Source organism: Copidosoma floridanum, unplaced genomic scaffold (genome assembly GCF_036245765.1).
Source record: "Copidosoma floridanum isolate Cflo_tuat_1 unplaced genomic scaffold, Cflo_Japanese_pri ptg000019l, whole genome shotgun sequence".
In the NCBI taxonomy this organism is placed as follows: domain Eukaryota; kingdom Metazoa; phylum Arthropoda; class Insecta; order Hymenoptera; family Encyrtidae; genus Copidosoma; species Copidosoma floridanum.
The window spans coordinates 14,545,284-14,563,877 of NW_028321896.1; the positions used below are offsets into that span (position 1 = coordinate 14,545,284).

Here is an 18,594-nt window from a genome sequence, read left to right on the forward strand (position 1 = left end):
CCATCAAAAATAATCTCATACGTAAGTATGTATATTGTGTACATTCAAATTGTTTTGAAGCAGCAGTTGCTACGGAAACGAAACGTTTCGGCTGTACGAACGTGCAGCACAACCAACAGTTAGGAAAAACAGAACTGTGTTTCCACGCTGCTGGATGAAATAACGTCGGAAAAGATGAGGTTCAAAATATCCCAAAAGGGCCCAAATTGCCACAGAAAAATGGTCACCTGCGTCACCTGGAGCGCATCCGATGAAATTTTCTCCTGCGGGTCAGTACTCACCAATTTCTATAAAAGGAAAAGAAAAAAAATCTCGCCAACATTGACACCTTTGACAAGCATAGCGACGACCACCAGCTGATCTGCTGGAAGTTCGAGGGTGGAGTCGTGAGCGCCAAAGTGATCGCCGAGTTTCCCGACGACTTTTACCCCACGGGCATGCAGTGGCACCCCCGACCGAGCCAACCGACCAGCTCGGGAGCCCTGAAAAAGCAATCGATGGACGTGCTGCTCATCACCACGGACGACGGCAAGTTTCACCTGGTCAACCGTACCGGGAGGATCGAGAAAACCGTGGCGGCCCACTCGGGTGCCACCCTAGCCGGCAAGTGGAGCTACGACGGGACTGCTCTCTACACAGGTACTCCTCCCGTCCCTCCTTTACAAACCCAAAACTCGAAAATCATGTCCCAACACTCGCGCAGCTGGCGAGGACGGCCAAGTGAAGGTGTGGTCGCGCAGCGGCATGCTACGTTCCACCGTCATCCGGGACACCGAGCCCGTCCACGCGTCAGCCTGGAGTCCCGACAACTCGGCCATCCTGTACTCCCAGGGACCCTTTTTGCTCATCCAATCGCTCACCACCAGCTCAAAGCCCCACAAGGTAAGAAGAAGCCATACAGTAGTTATAGGTGTATTCCCTGTCCACTAAGAGCGTGTATCCACCGACTCGTTCCTTTCTCGCCAGTGGCACGCCCACGAGGGCCTGGTGCTCGTCGCCTGCTGGAACCAGTTCCACGGACTCATCGTATCCGGCGGCGAGGACTGCCGGCACAAGGTAACGAAACCCCAGATACTCCAATCGACCCCGTGCACGGTGCCCACAAACGAGCATAAAATACACATTATAATGCTACGATGCAGGTGTGGGACCCGAGTGGCAACCTCGTGTACGCGAGCGCGGTCGGCGAGCAGCCCGTCACCTCGGTCAGCTGGTGTTTCTCAGGCGGCTGCTTCGCCGTCGGTTCCTTCGACACCCTCAAACTCTGCGACAAGACCGGCGTAAGGATATTCACCCTTTGCTCTGCTCTATTCCGTGGCCTCTGTAACTCATCGTTTGTTGGTCGTTGTTTGCATGCGTAGTGGTCTCACTCCCTGGAGAAGGTCCGGTCGGGCAGCGTGTACGACATTGGCTGGTCGAGCGACGGTACCCAGGTGGCGCTCGCCTGCAGCAACGGGGCCGTCCTCGTTGCCCACACGATCGAAAAGTAAGGATTCACCTGTCCCTCCCTCTCTACTCTGTAATAATGTGGTTTCGGCGAATGTGGCAGGAAAGTCGAGTACAACCGGTACGAGGCGAGCCTGGTGAAGAGGAAGGCCGTGCGCGTTGTCGAGCTGGGCAGCGAGGTCAGCGAGGTCCTCGAGATCGCCGACCGGGTGATACAGCTCGAGTTTGGCTTCGAGCACCTGGTCGTGGTCACGCCGAGCCAGTGCCACGTGTACTCGGTGGCCAACTGGAACACCCCTGCCATCTTCGAGCTGAAGAACGGCTCGGTCTCGGCGGTCCTCATGGCCGAAAAGTAAAACGTCTATATATACCCCTCGTCCAAACCGACCGACCGTACTCTTCTGTGTGCTTGTGTGGCTTTTATAGGCACTTTCTGCTGGTCGAGTGGAGCTTGCTGTCGCTGTACAGCTACCAGGGTAGGTCCCTGGGCGTGCCAAAGTGGAAGGGCATGACCTCCGAGCCTCTGTACCCGCCTTGCACGTCCCTCTGCTCGGACACCCTCGTCGTTCGCGACCAGAGCAACCGCAAACGTAATTTTATCGTAATAGCGTCCATTGTGATTGTACGCGTGTATGTGCTTGATCGAGTTGTCCCTTTAGTTGTCCACGTCTTGGAAATATCTACGAAGAAGCCCATCGCCGAGGCTCAGCCGTACACCCACGTGCAGGACGTCACGGTGCTGGCTTTGAACTACATTGGCGGCCCCAATGACCGGCAGCTCGCTCTGATCGACGCAAACAGGGACCTGTTTTTGGTGTCCATCAGATCGTCGGGATTCGGACGCGTTTGCAAAATAGGTGGGTTCATCCGCACTTTGCGTATTTTACGGTGACTGCAAAAACCCTGGTAGGAAAAGACAACTAAACTCAAAAGTTCTCCCTCAGCTGGCATGGGCCACAACATTGCCTGGGCCATTGACGCCAACGTCCTGGCTGGTATGCTGGACTCGACCCTGTCGGTTTGGCTATGTCCGAATTGCGTGCACTACAGCGACCGTAAGATCATTCGGAAAACTCGCATCGACAAGGACAGCAGGTAAAGTATTATTGGGGTTGAAAAAAAAAGGGGGGGAGCTGGGGTGTTTATAATCATTCGTTTGTTTCAGCGAGTACGGCAAGCATCCGTCGATCGTCAGAGTGGAGAGCGGCAGAGTGACGGTGAGACGAGGCGACGGGGCCCTTGTAGTCTCGTCGTTCTACACGTTCTTCATCAACTTGCACAGGCACGTGCTGAACGGCAAGTGGGAAGAGGCCGTGTCGCTCTGTAGGGTTGTCCAGGTGAGGCGTGCCCGTCAAACGTGTTGAAATCTGACGAATTTCTTCACTCCAATTATTACCGCGCTAATTTAAAAGGGTGTATAATTTTGGAAATAGTTGTTTTCGTATTTGGTGACGCGTCTCCTCCAGGACAATCACCAGCCTCTGGCACTTTTCCTGGTTGGATGCGCACCAGGTGCGAATGCTATATTTTTCCTAACAAGGGTGAAGTTGAACTTTTTATCGGTAATCGTTAACTTGCAGAACGAAACCTTGTGGACGTGCATGGCGGTGATGGCGATCGACAGCAAACAGCTCGACATCGCCGAGGAAGCTTGCGCGGCCATCGGCAGGTACGACAAGGTGGACTACATCAAACACATAAAGGTATAAACGCGTCGGATCGTTTGAAATTGTGTTATATTTACAATAGACGCGCAAGATATGTAAAAGTGAGCCCTCTGGGAGTTTTTTTCGTTCACTCCGTATTCACATTTAAATGTACAAACTCCACTTTAGTCACGTTGTTCTTTCCCACGCGAGCGCAGAAGATAACCGACGAAATCGGCAAGCTCAGCGAGACGTACGCCCTAATGGGCGACCTGCAGAGCGCCGAGGGCCTATTGCTCCAGAACGGCCGCATCCCCGAGGCCATCAAGATGAACGTGGCGACGTACCGTTGGAGCCGAGCGCTGGAGCTGGCGATAAAGCACAAGAGGATGCTCGAGGAGGTACTCGACGAGCGCAAGCGGTACCTCGGGGTTCTCGGGAAGCCGGAGACCAGCGCGGATTTCCGGGCGGCGCTGCATGGCGGCAGCAAAGAGGCCAAAAAGGTTGGAAAGTGGGAAATAATCGGCAAAGGAGGTTTTACTACCCTTTTTTTTTTTGCAGGAGGCGCGAGAAAAAGAACGGGAGGCCAGAGAGAGGGAAAAGGAAGAGAAAAGAATCGCGCTGGAGGAGCAGAAGAAAAAGGAGGAGGAAGAGAGGAGAGAACAGGCCGTGGAGAAGTTGGAAGAGGTGGCCGCGAAGGGGTTGGACGACGCGCAGGAAGTAGGAAGAAGCGAAGAAGTGGCGAGGGTGCTGGAGGGCAAAGGGGAGGAGGAGAGGGATGTTGGCAGCGAGCCGAGGAAGCACGAGGGGATCAGGCGAGAAAGAGGTAAGAGCGAGGAGAAGGAAGTCAGGGCCAAGGAGAGGAAGGTGCGAGAGAGGAAGGCTAGGGATGGCGAGAAGGGTGAGGATAGCCACCCGGTGAAAGTAGAAGAGAAGAAGGCGAGGAGGAAGGTGGAGGTCAAGGAGGAAAGGGAGCGCAAGAGGGAGAGGCCGAGGGAGGAGCGGCTGAAGGAGAAGAAGGACGAGGCTGCCGCCAAGGAGCGGAGAAAAGAGCTGAGGGAGAAAAAGGAAAGGAGCGAGCGGCGAGCCGTGGATGGACGGGCGAAGGAAAAAGTCAGAAGGCAGGCTTCGAACGACCGAACTACCAGTCGGAAGTCAACTACTCCTAATTGAGCGTATAGCGCGAGTCGGTTCAGCGTATGTCTATAATTTTTGTAAATAATATGGTATACCTACCGTGTGAAACACTTGTTATTCGATGTGATTTAATTATATTTCAATGTACTTGATTATCGTATGGGAGCAAAGTATATGCATTCCTGACTCTTGACAAACATGAGGGGTTTTTAAGTTCAACTAGGCAGATCCGGTACCCTTTGCCCAATTATTGTTACAATATTTTTTAATGGTACATACTGACAGACTAGTCAATTGTTTTTTTTTTTTTCATTTCGTTTGGTACGTTGTATTTTATCTTGCTAAAAAAATATACTGTGCACAATGTCCTAAATCTATACATTTTACTTAATGTCCCAACCAAGGATAATTTTATTACATTTTGTTGAAAAAAAAAAAAAAAAAACGATTTTAGGTAATGATTAAAAAATGGATTGAAAAGGTAAAGTGTAAATGTTAATATTTGTACATATATAAAATTGTTTCAATAAACATGTATATAACTTAAATACGCATTTTATTTCTGAAAAATAAAAATAAAAAAATAGTAATTACACTTAACAAAAATTTTTTTCAACACTTACATTGTTTTATTCGTAACTTTATACACTATATACAATAAATAATGAAATTTGATAAACGTAGAAAAAGGACTCATCACAGTAAATATAACCTGATAGCGACCGAGATTATGCCCACGAACAATGTTGTAGCGGCTATGAATAATACCATCGTGTTGATTTGCCATTCCATTTGATTCGTCGTCGCTGGTCTATATCGCATTGCAAAGGCACTCTGTAATCATGAAAAATAACAATTAGAAAAGTATTATGTACAGACACTGAGGTACTCGATGGACTATTTATCGATGAGGAATACTATTGCACTTGGATTTTCAACAGTAAAAAATGGCACCATTTCACGTGTTACGCAAAAAGGGCTGTACTCTGGTTTTTTTACTTGAAACACGCGTTACCTTGCAGATGTTAAAATTCCCAAAAACTTGCAGACGTTACCCTTTTTGCACCAAAATGAAAATGGCCCCATGTACCAATCGAACGTCCGCGTGTTTTTATTCAAAACAAAAACCAACCCATCCACCGTTGGCCTGAATCCAAGCAGCCAAATCGTCCTGTAGCACCACAGTCATGGCCCTCTGAATAACAGGTAGAAAGTCCCTCTTGCCCTGCCTGACGCAATCGACGGCCATTCCTCCGGCCACCGCGTACAAAGCCACGACCTTCGACCAGGTGCACTCGCCACTTCTGAGGACCTCGCGCGCCACGTCCGTCAACGCCTCGACGATCCTTTGCTCCGTGTCGAAGCTGCCACAACCGATCTGCCTGCCGATCTTCTCGAACAAGTGCGGCTGGAGCTTTTCGAGCTCGGCGCCCACGGCCGACAGGTCGTGCTGCACCTCGTTCACCAGGGCCATGTCGCTGCCCAGGAGTTTGGCGCTGCCCATGCGCTTCAGGCCGGATTTACGCTGGAATATGCCCGACCGCTTCAACCGATGCCGTATGTACTGGGCACACAGCTGAGAGCCCTGGGGACACGCGTTAATGTTGCCACTGTTATTTTTATCATTCCGGAACTATTGTAGGTGCTCAAAGGCACAGAGTTTTTTCATTCCAATTTTATTTTTCGAAGATCAGAATAAGCTCGGGGTTCTGTATGATTCAACGGCACATCATTAGAGAATTTCAAGTTTCAAGAACTTTTTTCATTCATTCGCAGTTTCTTCAAAATACGTTGTACGTCTGTATATTTTGTCGATCGCACAACTTTTTACGGTCAGTCGAAATATGTTCTACCAAACTGTCGATTGAACAAAGTACGTACGTTTGAAATTATTAAAATCTCTATATAGGCTTAACCGAAAGCATGACAAATAATAATCATAACAATAGTACTTGGCATCGCGTTCAAACCAACGCTAATCCGAGTATACCTCGACTCCGGCTTCCGTGTGCACATATACCTGTACAAAAGGCCCAGCTGTCTCCAAGCCGTTGTTTGTTTACCTTTAGAGATTCGAATCGTTTGATTTCAAAATCACATCGACCGTTAAGTATCCACACATGCTTACAAACATTCTCGAACGAAGATTTTCCGCACTTACACAAACAGGACACACCACGCAAACTCCAAAGTGTAAAATAAGTAAACAGACGAGAGCCCAGCTCGGAGCTCATTCGACCGCGGGACGCCAGCGGAGCTGTATACGCGACCTGTACACATACAAAAAAAAAAAACAAAAACAAAAAAACAAAAAACAAAAAAAAAATACACATCGAGGATGGACGAGTTGACGCGCACCGGATTCGTACAGGTATTTCGTTAATTTGTAAAAAATTACCATCGAAAATCAACATTCGCGACGAGCGATTAAACCCCGAGTTTCCTCCCCAGCAACATCAACTCTACCAGCAGCAGCGGCAAAACATCGAGCTGGAAAAGATAATGCAAGCGATGATAGACGCGTTGTTGGCCCAGCAACTGGCAGCGCGACAAGCGACCGGCAACAACAACCTGACACCGGTTGCTCCGACTTCGCCGATATCCCCTGGCGCAATACAACCACCAACGACCAGCTCGACCGCCCGCGCCCTACGCATAATCATGGACCACAACAAGCACAAGGCCAGCAACGCCGCTGCCCCGTGTCCTTGCGGCAGCAGCGGCTCGTGCTTTTTTCACCGCGAGAGCAACGAGAGCCGCGAAGCCCTCAACATCTACAACAACGTTGCCAGAGCGGCCTACCTCGAGGAGTACGCGGCCGCCCACAACAAACCAGCCCCGGTTCTCCAACAGCACATGAGCCGCGGCGGGGTTTGCTTTCCAGTGGATGGACTCAGGCCTTTTTGCCAGTGCAACTACCGGAGGGTCTGGCTACCCCGTGACGTAAAGTCCTACCAGGTACCACGATATGTGTTGACAATACATATAATTATATGTATACAGAGACGGGACACAATATAATGTATACGATGACACGCATGAAATAGGTGGACGAGCGGTGCGAGCGCTACTTCAACTGCATGAGCATGACGTACGAGCTGAGAAAGTACTACGAGCACCGGTTCAACGCCCTCGGCCAGCCGAACATGTTCAAGCTGAACATCTTCATAGACGACAAAGGCAACCTGTACGGGCTCGTCGAGAGGAACAACGCGCTGCCGTTGCGCGGCTTGGAGCTCAAGTTCCATTTGATCATTCGGAACACGGACAGCAACGAGTTTATATCGCACGAGGGACTGGTGAGGCCTTTCATTCTATTACATTTCAATGCGAATTCGAGGGTTTTTTTTTTTTTTTTTTTTTCTTCTTTCTTTTTGAATGACGATAGGTTTGAACCGTTTTTCTTGCAGGCACTGCCCGCGACCGAAAAGCAGTACCACTTTGCGTTTCGCGTCGAGCGGCCGCTGTTCGATTCCTACTTTGTCGAGCGCAAGCTCATCCGAGGGAAGTTGATATCCTGCAGTCTGATCGTCGAGCGGTTTACCGCGCACTTTGCGCCGTACTGTCCGAGCAAGAGGTACTTCAAGTGAGACATCGATGATCACGCGTATTTTCTTTTCTTCGCGCGCCTACATCATACTTTTTTTTTTTTTTTTTTCATTCAACGGCTCAATTTACTCGTTTTTTATTAATTTATGGATTGTAGGTATAATATTACCGTATGCGATCATGATGATGCGTCAAGTGCGAGAAGACGAGCATGGAATTAACACTTTTTCTTTTATTCATGTTTTAACGGGATGATTAAGTCGTTCGATGTACAGTTGTTTGGGAGTGTGGTGTTTATGTTACTGTGAAACTTAATTCGGGGAATCGAAAATTACCGTCGCTTGTACGCTCCAATGTGTGATTATTATATATATGTATACGATCATGTAAAGCCCTTGTTGTTTGAAAAACGGGCGAGTTTAACTAGAAAAGGAAAAAAAAAAAAACAAAAAAAAAAACAAATTGTAAATCAAAGTTGTTTTGATTTTCTGTGCGAGTATCGTAAAAATAAAGAGAAAAATGTAAAAAAAACAATGCGAATCATCAGTTTGCTTCCTTGGGTTCAGAGTGGAATCACCACTGTAAGTATTGTTTCCCTACATCCTCGGAAGATCAGTGCACAGAGAAACAACACGAATAAAAGAGTTTTTCGAGTCACAAAAAAAAAAAAAAAAAAAAAAAAAAAAAAAGAACAACGAAACACCCATCGATACATAAGGAAAACTAAATCACCTGATTAACCGTATTCTCAACGGAGACGGAGTTGGGCCGCCAGCCGATGGTGCGCGATATTTTTCTCGAGAAGACGTCACCTACGTTGCTGAGTCTGCGCCGGGCGACGTCAAAAGCGTCCGGGTGCCCTGTGGTGAGGTTGATGAAGTGCAGCGTGGCCGCGAGACTGCCCCGCCGGTAGCTCTTGGCCGCGTTGGCCGCCGCGGTCACGGTGGCCGCCTCGTCGGACGACAGCCGCAGTTGTACCCCCGACGCCGACGACATCCCAGAGCTGGTCGGCGTTGCGCGCCTCCTGCAGCTGCTCTGGTACTCCAGGCAACAGGTGCACCGGCGCCGTCTGTGGATTCGTTTGTACCTTTTTTTTCTGTTCGTTTTTTTTTTTTTTTTTTTTCACGATTAAAAAATACTTTCTTTCGTTAATTACACGAACGTTGGGGTTAAAGAAATGCAGACTGGGTGGGCACTGAAAAAAGTGAATCGTAAAAATCATTGTGTCTTGGCACTGTAAACAACCGGTGGCTTGAACAGGAATTTTTATCTTCAACTTAATAAAAATTACTGTTTGAGGTATCAATAAAAAAAAAAAAAAAAAAAAAAAAAAAAAAGGATATATTACAAAGTCAGGAGAGTGTGTAGTGCCAATCTTGGCGTTGTACCGCGAGATAAGACAGTGAAGATTTACCGGTCGTGATTTGAAAAATAATAAAAACTCGCACGAATTATCGGGAGCGTGTGTACAACGCGTATATATTATGTGTATACCTATATGTACAGATAAGACATAAAGAGACAGCACGTGTGTGCCTATTGTTTATTCGGAACGCGTCTACCGACACACGCGCTGCTACATACTCATGTCGCTTAACGCGAGACGCTCGATAATAATTTTAAAAAACTACATTATTTTTATTTTTTGTCTCCTTCCTTGTGCTTCTTCGAAATAGTTATTTTCGTTGCATCGCGTCGATAACAATAGAAGCGCAGGTACTTATTCTTTTTTTCTTTTTTTTTTTTTTTTTTTTTTTTTATCAATCTCAAATTCCAAGAAATTGAATGATTCGCAAATTCTTAACCAGCGAGACATTAAAAACAGCGTCAAAAAAGGAGCAATGAAAACCTTTGGTCTTTTATTTGTTTTTACAAATACCGATCGTAATAGCGTATTTATCACCGTAGACATTTTTTTCCCCACTCACCAGCAAAGGCTTTCAATGTTCATCAAAAACTCGCGATATTATCCGATGATAATTAGATAAGCATATCGACATGTACAAAAAAAAAAAAAAAAAAACGCAAATAACCAGTCCCCTGAAATGTTCGCACCTACAATATGTCTTACTACAGATGCACTTCAACTTCCCTTCCTCTAACTGGAGAATTAACAAAGCCCCAAACAATCGACTTACTACTAAAGAAAAAAAAAAAAAAACAAAAAAAAAAAAACAATACCAATAAGCACATGTAAGACATCACGTAAGCGAGAAAAAAATGGCAACACCTCGGTAGAAAAGACGTCTTCTCCATGACGAGCGCGTGCTTGCGTGCGTTTGTTTGTAGCGCAAAAAAGAACGACGACACTTGCACTGCACCACCGGACTACACTCGCGACTGCAAATTTATAAATGAAACACGTCGGCGCGTTGGCTCGTTTTGCAATTATCTCACCTACTACCGGCTTCAGTTCTATCGACAGCTGCTTATCCTATTTGACAGATAAGCTGGCGCCCATCTGATTGTGTCCTATCCCTCTTCGAATAATGTTTATTAAAATCGGGCGTTATTAGTTTGTAACAATTTTTAGCAGCTATAAGCAGGCTGGACTATAATTTTAATACAATTATAATTATAAATATTGTATTTGTGGCACTATTATTTTATTAGGTATCGAACATTTGCTATTATAATATAATACATAGTCAGACTTGGGAACGAATACTTTTTTTTTTCTTCATTTTTTTGAAATGTAATTATATGCTGAAAGTGTGGCGCTATATTTATAGTAAAAAAAAATTTTTATCACTATGATTAAAGAGAAAAAAAAAAACAACAGCCAAAGAAGGTATTTGATACAGTATTTAAATATTTAATTTTAAATATAATTTAGAATAAAGTTTAATGTATGAAATGTAGTGTGCTTACTTACTTGATAGAAAAAAAAAAAAATTCTAATCATTGTATGATACACGGTGATGTATAAAAAATATTTTTCAAGAAAAATAATGTATATTAATTAAATTTTTTTTTGTAAACAATTAATAAAATAATTGTGCCAACGTCTGCATATTTATTAATTTATCTGACCAGAGTATACAATGCAAAACAATAGCAACGATATTGCAATTGTAATCCTGCAATATAATATTTATCTTTTTTTTTTCAACATATCTGATGGCTGCCGATAATCGATTACCCGTCCTCCATTCGTTGAGACTCAACGCCGTACATACTGATATATAGCCGGTGAGGTGATGTACAATGTGGGCGAGTGTGTTCTGTCTGAGGCAAGGCCTCACGTCGGTGGTTTTCGCTCTCGACCTTTGTACTGTACGCATATACACACGCATTCTCCTGTGAGTTAAGTATTTGCTGGAGCTTGTTGTTAGGGGATTTTTTGAAAATATAGAATCGCTTTAAACTCGTGCCGTGTATACTTATTCGTACTGCTATGCTTATTTGGAAGAATAATTAGCTACACGCGCTTTTATCTATTTACTAGAGGAAATTTTTTACCATACGAAATTAAAGTATTTTAAAAATATTTTACAAATACATTTTTTTTAAGGAGGAACAATCGAAGCAAATTTTTTAATTGTTTTTCCAAAATCCATGCACAGGAGTTTTAGTTGATAGTTTATTTTTATGAAACTTTTACCAAATATTTTTGGTAATAAACTACTTGATTTTTATAAAATTAAGAATAAACATGGATCATTGGTTTCTAAAAATTTTTTTCCGTCTTTACCACGATTTAACCTTTGTAAATAATAATGTATCAAAATATTTTTGTTGGCAAATATTGTAAGTTCAAAGTTTGTTGATAGTATATCCTTAATTATGCATTTAGAAATGTAACTTTATATTTATAAACATTATTTTGAAAAACAATGTTAAGAAAATTATGTACAATTATATGAAGTCATGAGTAACGAGACAAAATTCTTTTGTCAGCTTTTAATGTATATCATTCCAAAATGTTAACACCCACGTGCGTTGCACAATATATTTTATTAAAAAACAGAAAAACGATTTATTTGGTTTAGCTAAAAAAAAAGAAAAAAAAAAAGAAAGTCAAATTAATCTTCTGTGAAATAAAAGTGCGCAGGAAGTGTACGAAAATCCCCAAACAACAAGCGTCACATTGCGCATAATACGCACGTGCGATAATTCAGTAGGCCGTCAATGTATGCGTCAAATGACAATGCCAAACTGACAATGAAGAAAAAGTGTCGGTTGCTCGCGTGCGCGCCGAAATACGGTGATCTTTTCTTTGGCAAGACGTTTGATGTTGCATTGAAAAAAAAAAAAAAAAAAAAAAAAACCTGTACTTAAGATGCGTGACGAAAAAATTAGTAAGCGTAGAATAGCTGTGTTTGTATTGGAGGCTTGCAATTTAGCATATATAATTTTCGTACAGCTTATCAAGTCTACGTTAGATCAAAAATTAATTTTATATAATTTGGTCGCAAAATTTGAATGAACGTGGATCATCGCTACGTTGGCATAATTTCTGACACAGTGATCGTCGAAAAAGAAAAAAAAATGTTAATGAACGAGCGCTTTTTTTATCGCAGCATCAACCGTAGTTGAAGTGTGAGAAAAAGACCAAAAAAAATCGAAAGAACTCGCGCTCCCTGATATTTAAGCATCTTTATTTCACAAGATCGGCGCGTAAACTCGTATCAATTGTACTGGCAACTCGATTTTTAGTCGATCGACCATCTCCTTTTTTTCTTTTCTTTTTTTTGTTTGTTTACCACAATATGCGGCCTCGGCACAGCGATAAAACTTTTTCTGTGCAATCCTTGGGACTATTACTGCCCGAAAAAAATGTTTACATACACTTGTGCTCCAAAGTGTCATTTTCATCATAACGTGGGCTTTAAAATGTATAATGTTCGGACCCTGTCCTAATTATGTGATTTACAACTAGTGTTTCGTTTGAATTTTAACAATACTTTAAGTAGAATTTTTTATTTTTTATTTTTCAACAAGATACCTTTGACTATGTGTACGAAAAATAAAGTAGTACATTTAAACTATTAGCGAGAGTGTTTATCGAGTAAATTAACAAAAACACGCAAATACGACTAAAATACGACAACTAATCTCACTATTTCGAAGTGTACGCTTATAAAATTAACAAGTTTTCGATACATGTATGTTGATAATTTTAAAACTCTTGAAAAATATTTTACTTTCGAGTCGAAAAAAAACTACAGCTCTACTGATAATCAAGCTCAAGGGTACAAGGCGGATAAGGTTTTCCGGCAACACTTTGCTTCATAATTTGAATTTTTTGTTATTTAAGTAGTTAACAAAAGTATTGAAAAACAATTGACGAAATGAATTTTACAAAAAAAAAAAGATGATTTTTGGTTTATTACAATTTTTAAAATTAACTAAATGATTTTATATTTATATCGTTAATTATATTGGGATCCTATCACCAAGGCATAACTACGTAGCCGTAAAAAAAAGTAAACTACATTATATACTTACGTTATAAAATTAGTGACCGTCGATTGAACTTTTCATCCGGAATAACTGCCATCGGCGCACTTTTTTCGCAATGCATAATTTTAGATAAAAAAAAATAACAAAAAATCCACTCAACCCACCACAAGCGCGAAAACCTATAGATGAAAAAATTCTTCCTTCCAAAACTTTATAGATAACCGCGAACTCAGGGGGTGGGGAGAAAAAACTCTTCGATACGGGTGGTTCGAGCGTCCTCGACCGTCTGAGGCCAACCATCCGAGGATCGGCGTTGTAGTGCCGCGATACACGCGACGCCACTGCCGCGTAATGACACTGTAAGCCCGATCACGCGTTTACACACAAGAGTCCTTTTTTTCTCTCTTTTTATTTTTACGTAGGTGCAACAAGTAGGTACATGCGTGCACGTAAAAATCACGAACTCAATATTCTCACGCCGGCCGACCGGCTTGCTTCGGGATATGGGAGTTTTTTCCAACCTGCTCTCGAACGTCGCACGCGTCACCGGCATCGGGTATTTTTCTCAATTTTTTGTTTTATTGATTGCAATATAAAAATAACCATCCAATTCTGCGTAAGGATGACGAGCGCTCCTGAATTTCATATCCAAAACTTCGCAGAAGAAAATACCATCCTGAATATCACATTTTTATTCCGTAAAGTAATATTATTGAAAAAAAAATATAATAAATACAACTTTTTTTTGCAACAAATATTACATAACAATGTATATTTCAAAATACTTGTAGGATGGCATAATTTGCTCGGGATAAATGTATTCCTTACGAATTATTTTTTGAAAAGTTTAAATGTAATTTTTTTTTTTTTTTTTTTTTTTTTTTTCAAGGATGAAAAACTTGCGTTCCGAATAGAGCCACATATAGGGTACATGTATAACCGTTAAAGTAATTTATTTGCAAAAAATGCATAGAATCGCACGACTATTGAACAGCCATCACCTCAAAGATGACTGAAAAAAAGGACGAGGCTGTGTATAATCTACCTTGTATATACGTTAAACTACATACTCGATTCCACAGAAGTATTTAGCTCAACAAATGCTGATAAACTTCAATGGGGTTTATTGACTTGTGATGAAAATTTATGCATCTTCACGGCTGCAAAAGCCATTCGGATTGCCCGACTCGAGCAAAACAGGTACATATGATTACACCCATCGGGTGATAAATCATCAGCATTTTTTAGCTCAGCAGCAGTAAAAGATGGAAAAAAACTGTTCGGTAGCCGAGCTTTTCAACCAACCTTTCCTTTATCGATAAATGTGATACGAAAAACCAGCTCGTACCGTTGAGCATAATTTTTTCCCGAGGCAGAATCGTAAGAGACATGATGCCCGAGATTCGCGGCCCACTTGTACTTTCAAAGAAGCAAGGCTTTCAGGGCCAAGCAATTGCGTGCGTATACGAGGGCCACCATAGTTTATTGGGCGTACTCGCATAAAGAGTCGCCGTCACACAAAGACTCCCTCGGCTCATTTTTCTTTCTCGCGCGGCTGTCTTTGTCCTGACGGTGAGCAGCGAGAGATTATCCACTCGACTTTGGCTCTTGTGACTAATACTCCGGGGGTCGTCATCGAGCGTGTACGCGAATTATTTGACAGGCGTGTGTAATGGAGAAGTATTTTTTGCACTTTGGACGGGCGAGTGCGAGGAAACCTTCCGACTGTAATTTTGCAACTCATCGATTTGGCTGACGATGAATTGGTGAAAAATTCGTTTTTTGTACGCCTGCCGGGCATGAGACGCGTTGTATGTGCGCTCGAGATGGTGATGATCGAATGTTTGAATTTTAAAGAGGCCGAGTATGTACACTTACGATGAGTAAAAGCTTCCTTTCAATGTTTGCTCAGACTTTTTTTTTTCATAATCGTAATTACCTGCAGTTTTTCTTAAAACATTTGTTTGGATAGAAAATGGTGTTACGCAGACTTGGGCTCACTCTTATTTTATAGATTTTTTAAGACTGAAAGTTCAATAATTTTTTTCTATATTTTTTAATACAACTGTTAACAAAAAAATAGTGCGTTTTGTTTTTGTAGGATAAAGTTTAGTGCTATGTATAAATATTTTAAGACTTTTTTTTAAAACAATTTTGTGCTTTATTTTAACTGAAGAAAATTTTTGTTCAGTACTGTGTTATAAATATGGATAAAATTTTTTTAAAATTCAGCACAAATGTATTTTAATGTTGGAAAAAAAAAAACTGTATTGCAAAGTATTTTAAATAATGCCCATCTTAAAAACTTTTCCGTATTGTAAAGTTTGACTGCTGAAAAAGAAAATTTGACAAGGTTTTGTGCCGATTTCGATTTTCTTCCTTTATTCCTTTTTGAAAGCTTTGGTATCAGGTTTTCAAAAACCATGCAAACTTGTGTGAGTATACGAGTTGTTTTTTTACCTTCCGTATCTTTTATTAAAAAAGTTGTATCCGCGGCACGTACAAGTAAATAGAGTAACGATACGTTCCAATAAGGACAAACTTGTCCATAATTCATAAAATTAATTGGACACTCAGAGTAACTGGAAACGATTTTCATGAATTAAATTTCTTGAGCTAGAAGAAATACGGAAAAGTAAACAACAACAAGTAAGCAATAACTTCCGCTACAGATGAACATTGCAAGGCCGTATAAGAAAACGAGCAATTTGCACCCAAGTATCGAAAGTTTTAATAGTATTAATTATTTTACAAATTTTTTTTACCAGGTATTACTGTTATTTGCGTGTTTTTATCAGCAAACTGAGCATTTTGTAATTTTGTAAATTTCATAAATGTATAAGGTAAGGTAGTAGGAAAAATATTGTCACAAGTGGGAAGAAATAATTTAGAAAATCAAACTGGTTCGTCATGGATTATTAATATTTTTATTTATAACGTAAGGTTTATAAAATATTATTAATTACGTATATTTTTATTACACGTAAATATTAACTGAAAACTAGAAATGCGTTGAATAAATAATTTTTATTTGTAGAAACTCAAGATATATGCGTTCAATTTAAAGTCTATTATTCACGTATTGCTTGAATTTTTCTTAACATACTTCGTAAATAAATACGAAAGAGTCAATTTGACTGTTCAAAAAACTTAATACGTATACAAAACCACACTTTCAATAATAGTAAAGTCATAGACGAATCGTTAATTTAACAAGAACTGTATTTTATCGTTTTAATTTCTATATCTATGACAACGACGATGATATGACGAGATAATGTGTATTACATATTATTAATGATAATGATAATAATAATTAATAATAATCAGGCAACAACTTTGATCGAGGAAACAGTACAACTGGCAATAATATAACATATATTACACACGGAAAGCTATAAAAACATTCCATTTTTTATCTTATATATTTTTCTCCCTTCTTTTATATATATATATATATATTTAGATATACGTTTCGTGTATAATATAATACCTTTGTTGAGTGTACATCACTTTTAGAGTATAGGCTAACTTTTAATTATGTATGTTTATATGTGTGTCTCTTAAAATCCATCAAAAGTAACGTACATGTATATAGCTTCATAAACGCTTAACGCGTACAACGTATTTCGACTTTGCTTTGAAGATCAACCATGTCAATTTATAATCAAGTGGCTATCTAAAAGATATTCTAATACACGCTGCTTGGACCAAAAATATATATTTTAACTCGACTCGTTTCTTACGACTTTCAACTTTCGATTCTCTGTCACAAGTAAATTGTTTTACTGGACGCTTTACGACAAAAATTGACGAGGCAAAATGTATATCAACTACATAATTATTATTGTTTTTTTTTATCATTAAAATTTACGCGTTTTGATGATATGCGCTAGCTTCGACAATGCTTCACGATAATTCAAGATTTTCAACAGTTTGTCGATCAAAAAATTTGTGAATACTATCTTTGACTAAAGTTTCCGACTATCTTCACGCTTTTATTTTCATATCAATTTAGGTTACAAAAAGAGTCTATGCTTACAAAGATTTTTTGACACCTGATTCTGTAAGAATCTATATTTTTTTTTTTTTTTATAAGAAAAACATACATAGAAAAGGGTTATTACGACATTTGTACAAGCATCGAATTATAAATGGTGCGTACATTTTTAACAATAGCAACAAACGCAACAATATCGAAAACTGATACCGCGCCCCCTTTTTTGTAAGTATTCTATAACAATACATGGAAAAAAATCATGATAAAAAATTTCAAGTTGCATAATCGTCGCAAAAAATCTATTTTAACAACTTAATTATTATTTTTTTGGGAAAAAGTACATATATTTATAAAAAAATTATAACAAGAGTTGTGCAAGTGCTAATGAGCGATTGAAAAAAATTATAGACGTAATACCTTTTGGTGATCAACTAAAAATGCTATAATTAATGACTTTTCCAAAAAAATAACGAAAGGTATTTACAAAATTTCAGAGTAACGGTATCAGTTCTTGACTCCGAAATATTAAACTAGATAATACGAACTTTACAATAACTAATGAAGAGATTAACAATATATTAATTTAATACAATGAAAAAAAAAAACTTGTTACTTGTTGATTGTAAATAGCGCCACTAATTGCCACTCGCAGGTATGACCTAAGGATTGCTCAAATTTTATTTCTATACATTGTACAACGCTATCTTCATACATTAACAACCTTCAAAATCATGTGCTACAGTTTTTCATTTGTTTTGTCACGCCTAACTAACATCTTTATACTTAAAATTTCGAAAAATGAGAAGTAGAAAACAGCCATTGGGTGTCCTTTGTTACATTGATATTTTGTTCTGTGATATTTCGATACTTAATATTTATTAAAATGAAACAATGTTTCATAACTTAATATAAATTTTGAAATGAAATTTTTTTCAATTTTTAACACAACTTGAAAAATTATGAGTATTTGTCAACGAACAAGACAAATTTTAAATAATTTTTTTTTAATATTATTTGAGATGACCAATGATGGAAATTTTCGTACATTTCGCTACTTTAGGACTCAATAATTATTATTTTTATTTTTTTTTTCAACATTTTTATAGACTAAAATTTGTAGTAATAATACAGATAGAGGAAAGACAGAAGGAAATTTATTTCTCCTAAGGAAAGTAAAATAATAAATTCATCTCGCTAACGAAATGAATCTGATATGCATCGATACGCACGTTTCATGCTCTCTTCTATATTTTTCTCTCCTTCAGTCAATCACGTGATGTTTGTCAGGAGCAAAAGTGCTTTTTTTTCTCTTCATTTTTTTTTTTCTATATTCAGGCGCATTATATAGGTGATTTATCATCATCCATTACATTTGATATTTAAATATCTAACAGCGCATATATATATAAT

At 40.1% G+C, this 18,594-nt stretch overlaps 3 protein-coding genes across 5 annotated transcripts; 2 read left to right on the forward strand and 1 right to left on the reverse strand.

Annotated features, from left to right (window-relative positions):
* The first annotated feature begins 174 nt into the window (after positions 1-174).
* Positions 175-4,265, forward strand: Oseg5 (intraflagellar transport protein Oseg5). Its single transcript, XM_014348890.2, has 14 exons — positions 175-269; positions 344-639; positions 704-882; positions 967-1,056; positions 1,143-1,280; positions 1,362-1,486; positions 1,550-1,798; positions 1,873-2,036; positions 2,106-2,303; positions 2,391-2,541; positions 2,612-2,783; positions 3,027-3,149; positions 3,311-3,595; positions 3,654-4,265. Exons 1-14 carry the CDS (start codon positions 175-177, stop codon positions 4,263-4,265), a joined length of 2,877 nt encoding a protein of 958 aa, XP_014204376.2.
* A 511-nt stretch (positions 4,266-4,776) lies between these two features.
* Positions 4,777-13,295, reverse strand: LOC106636574 (bcl-2-related ovarian killer protein). Of its 2 annotated transcripts, none has more exons than XM_014348988.2 (4): positions 13,230-13,295; positions 8,511-8,865; positions 5,362-5,814; positions 4,777-5,063 (listed from the first exon to the last, which is right to left on the reverse strand). In XM_014348988.2, the coding sequence occupies exons 2-4, from the start codon at positions 8,772-8,774 to the stop codon at positions 4,926-4,928; spliced, it is 855 nt and encodes a 284-aa protein (XP_014204474.1). In that variant the 5' UTR covers positions 8,775-8,865; positions 13,230-13,295; the 3' UTR covers positions 4,777-4,925. The 2 variants fall into 2 exon arrangements, with proteins under 2 accessions (XP_014204474.1, XP_014204470.2); XM_014348984.2 differs by lacking the exon at positions 13,230-13,295 and adding an exon at positions 10,009-10,069.
* LOC106636573 (uncharacterized) lies at positions 6,496-7,881 on the forward strand. 2 transcript variants are annotated; one of them, XM_023389677.2, is made up of 4 exons: positions 6,496-6,600; positions 6,681-7,187; positions 7,277-7,528; positions 7,640-7,881. In XM_023389677.2, exons 1-4 carry the CDS (start codon positions 6,568-6,570, stop codon positions 7,817-7,819), a joined length of 972 nt encoding a protein of 323 aa, XP_023245445.2. In that variant the 5' UTR covers positions 6,496-6,567; the 3' UTR covers positions 7,820-7,881. The 2 variants fall into 2 exon arrangements, with proteins under 2 accessions (XP_023245445.2, XP_023245444.2); XM_023389676.2 differs by having other exon boundaries at positions 6,518-6,600; positions 6,669-7,187.
* Positions 13,296-18,594: the final 5,299 nt, after the last annotated feature.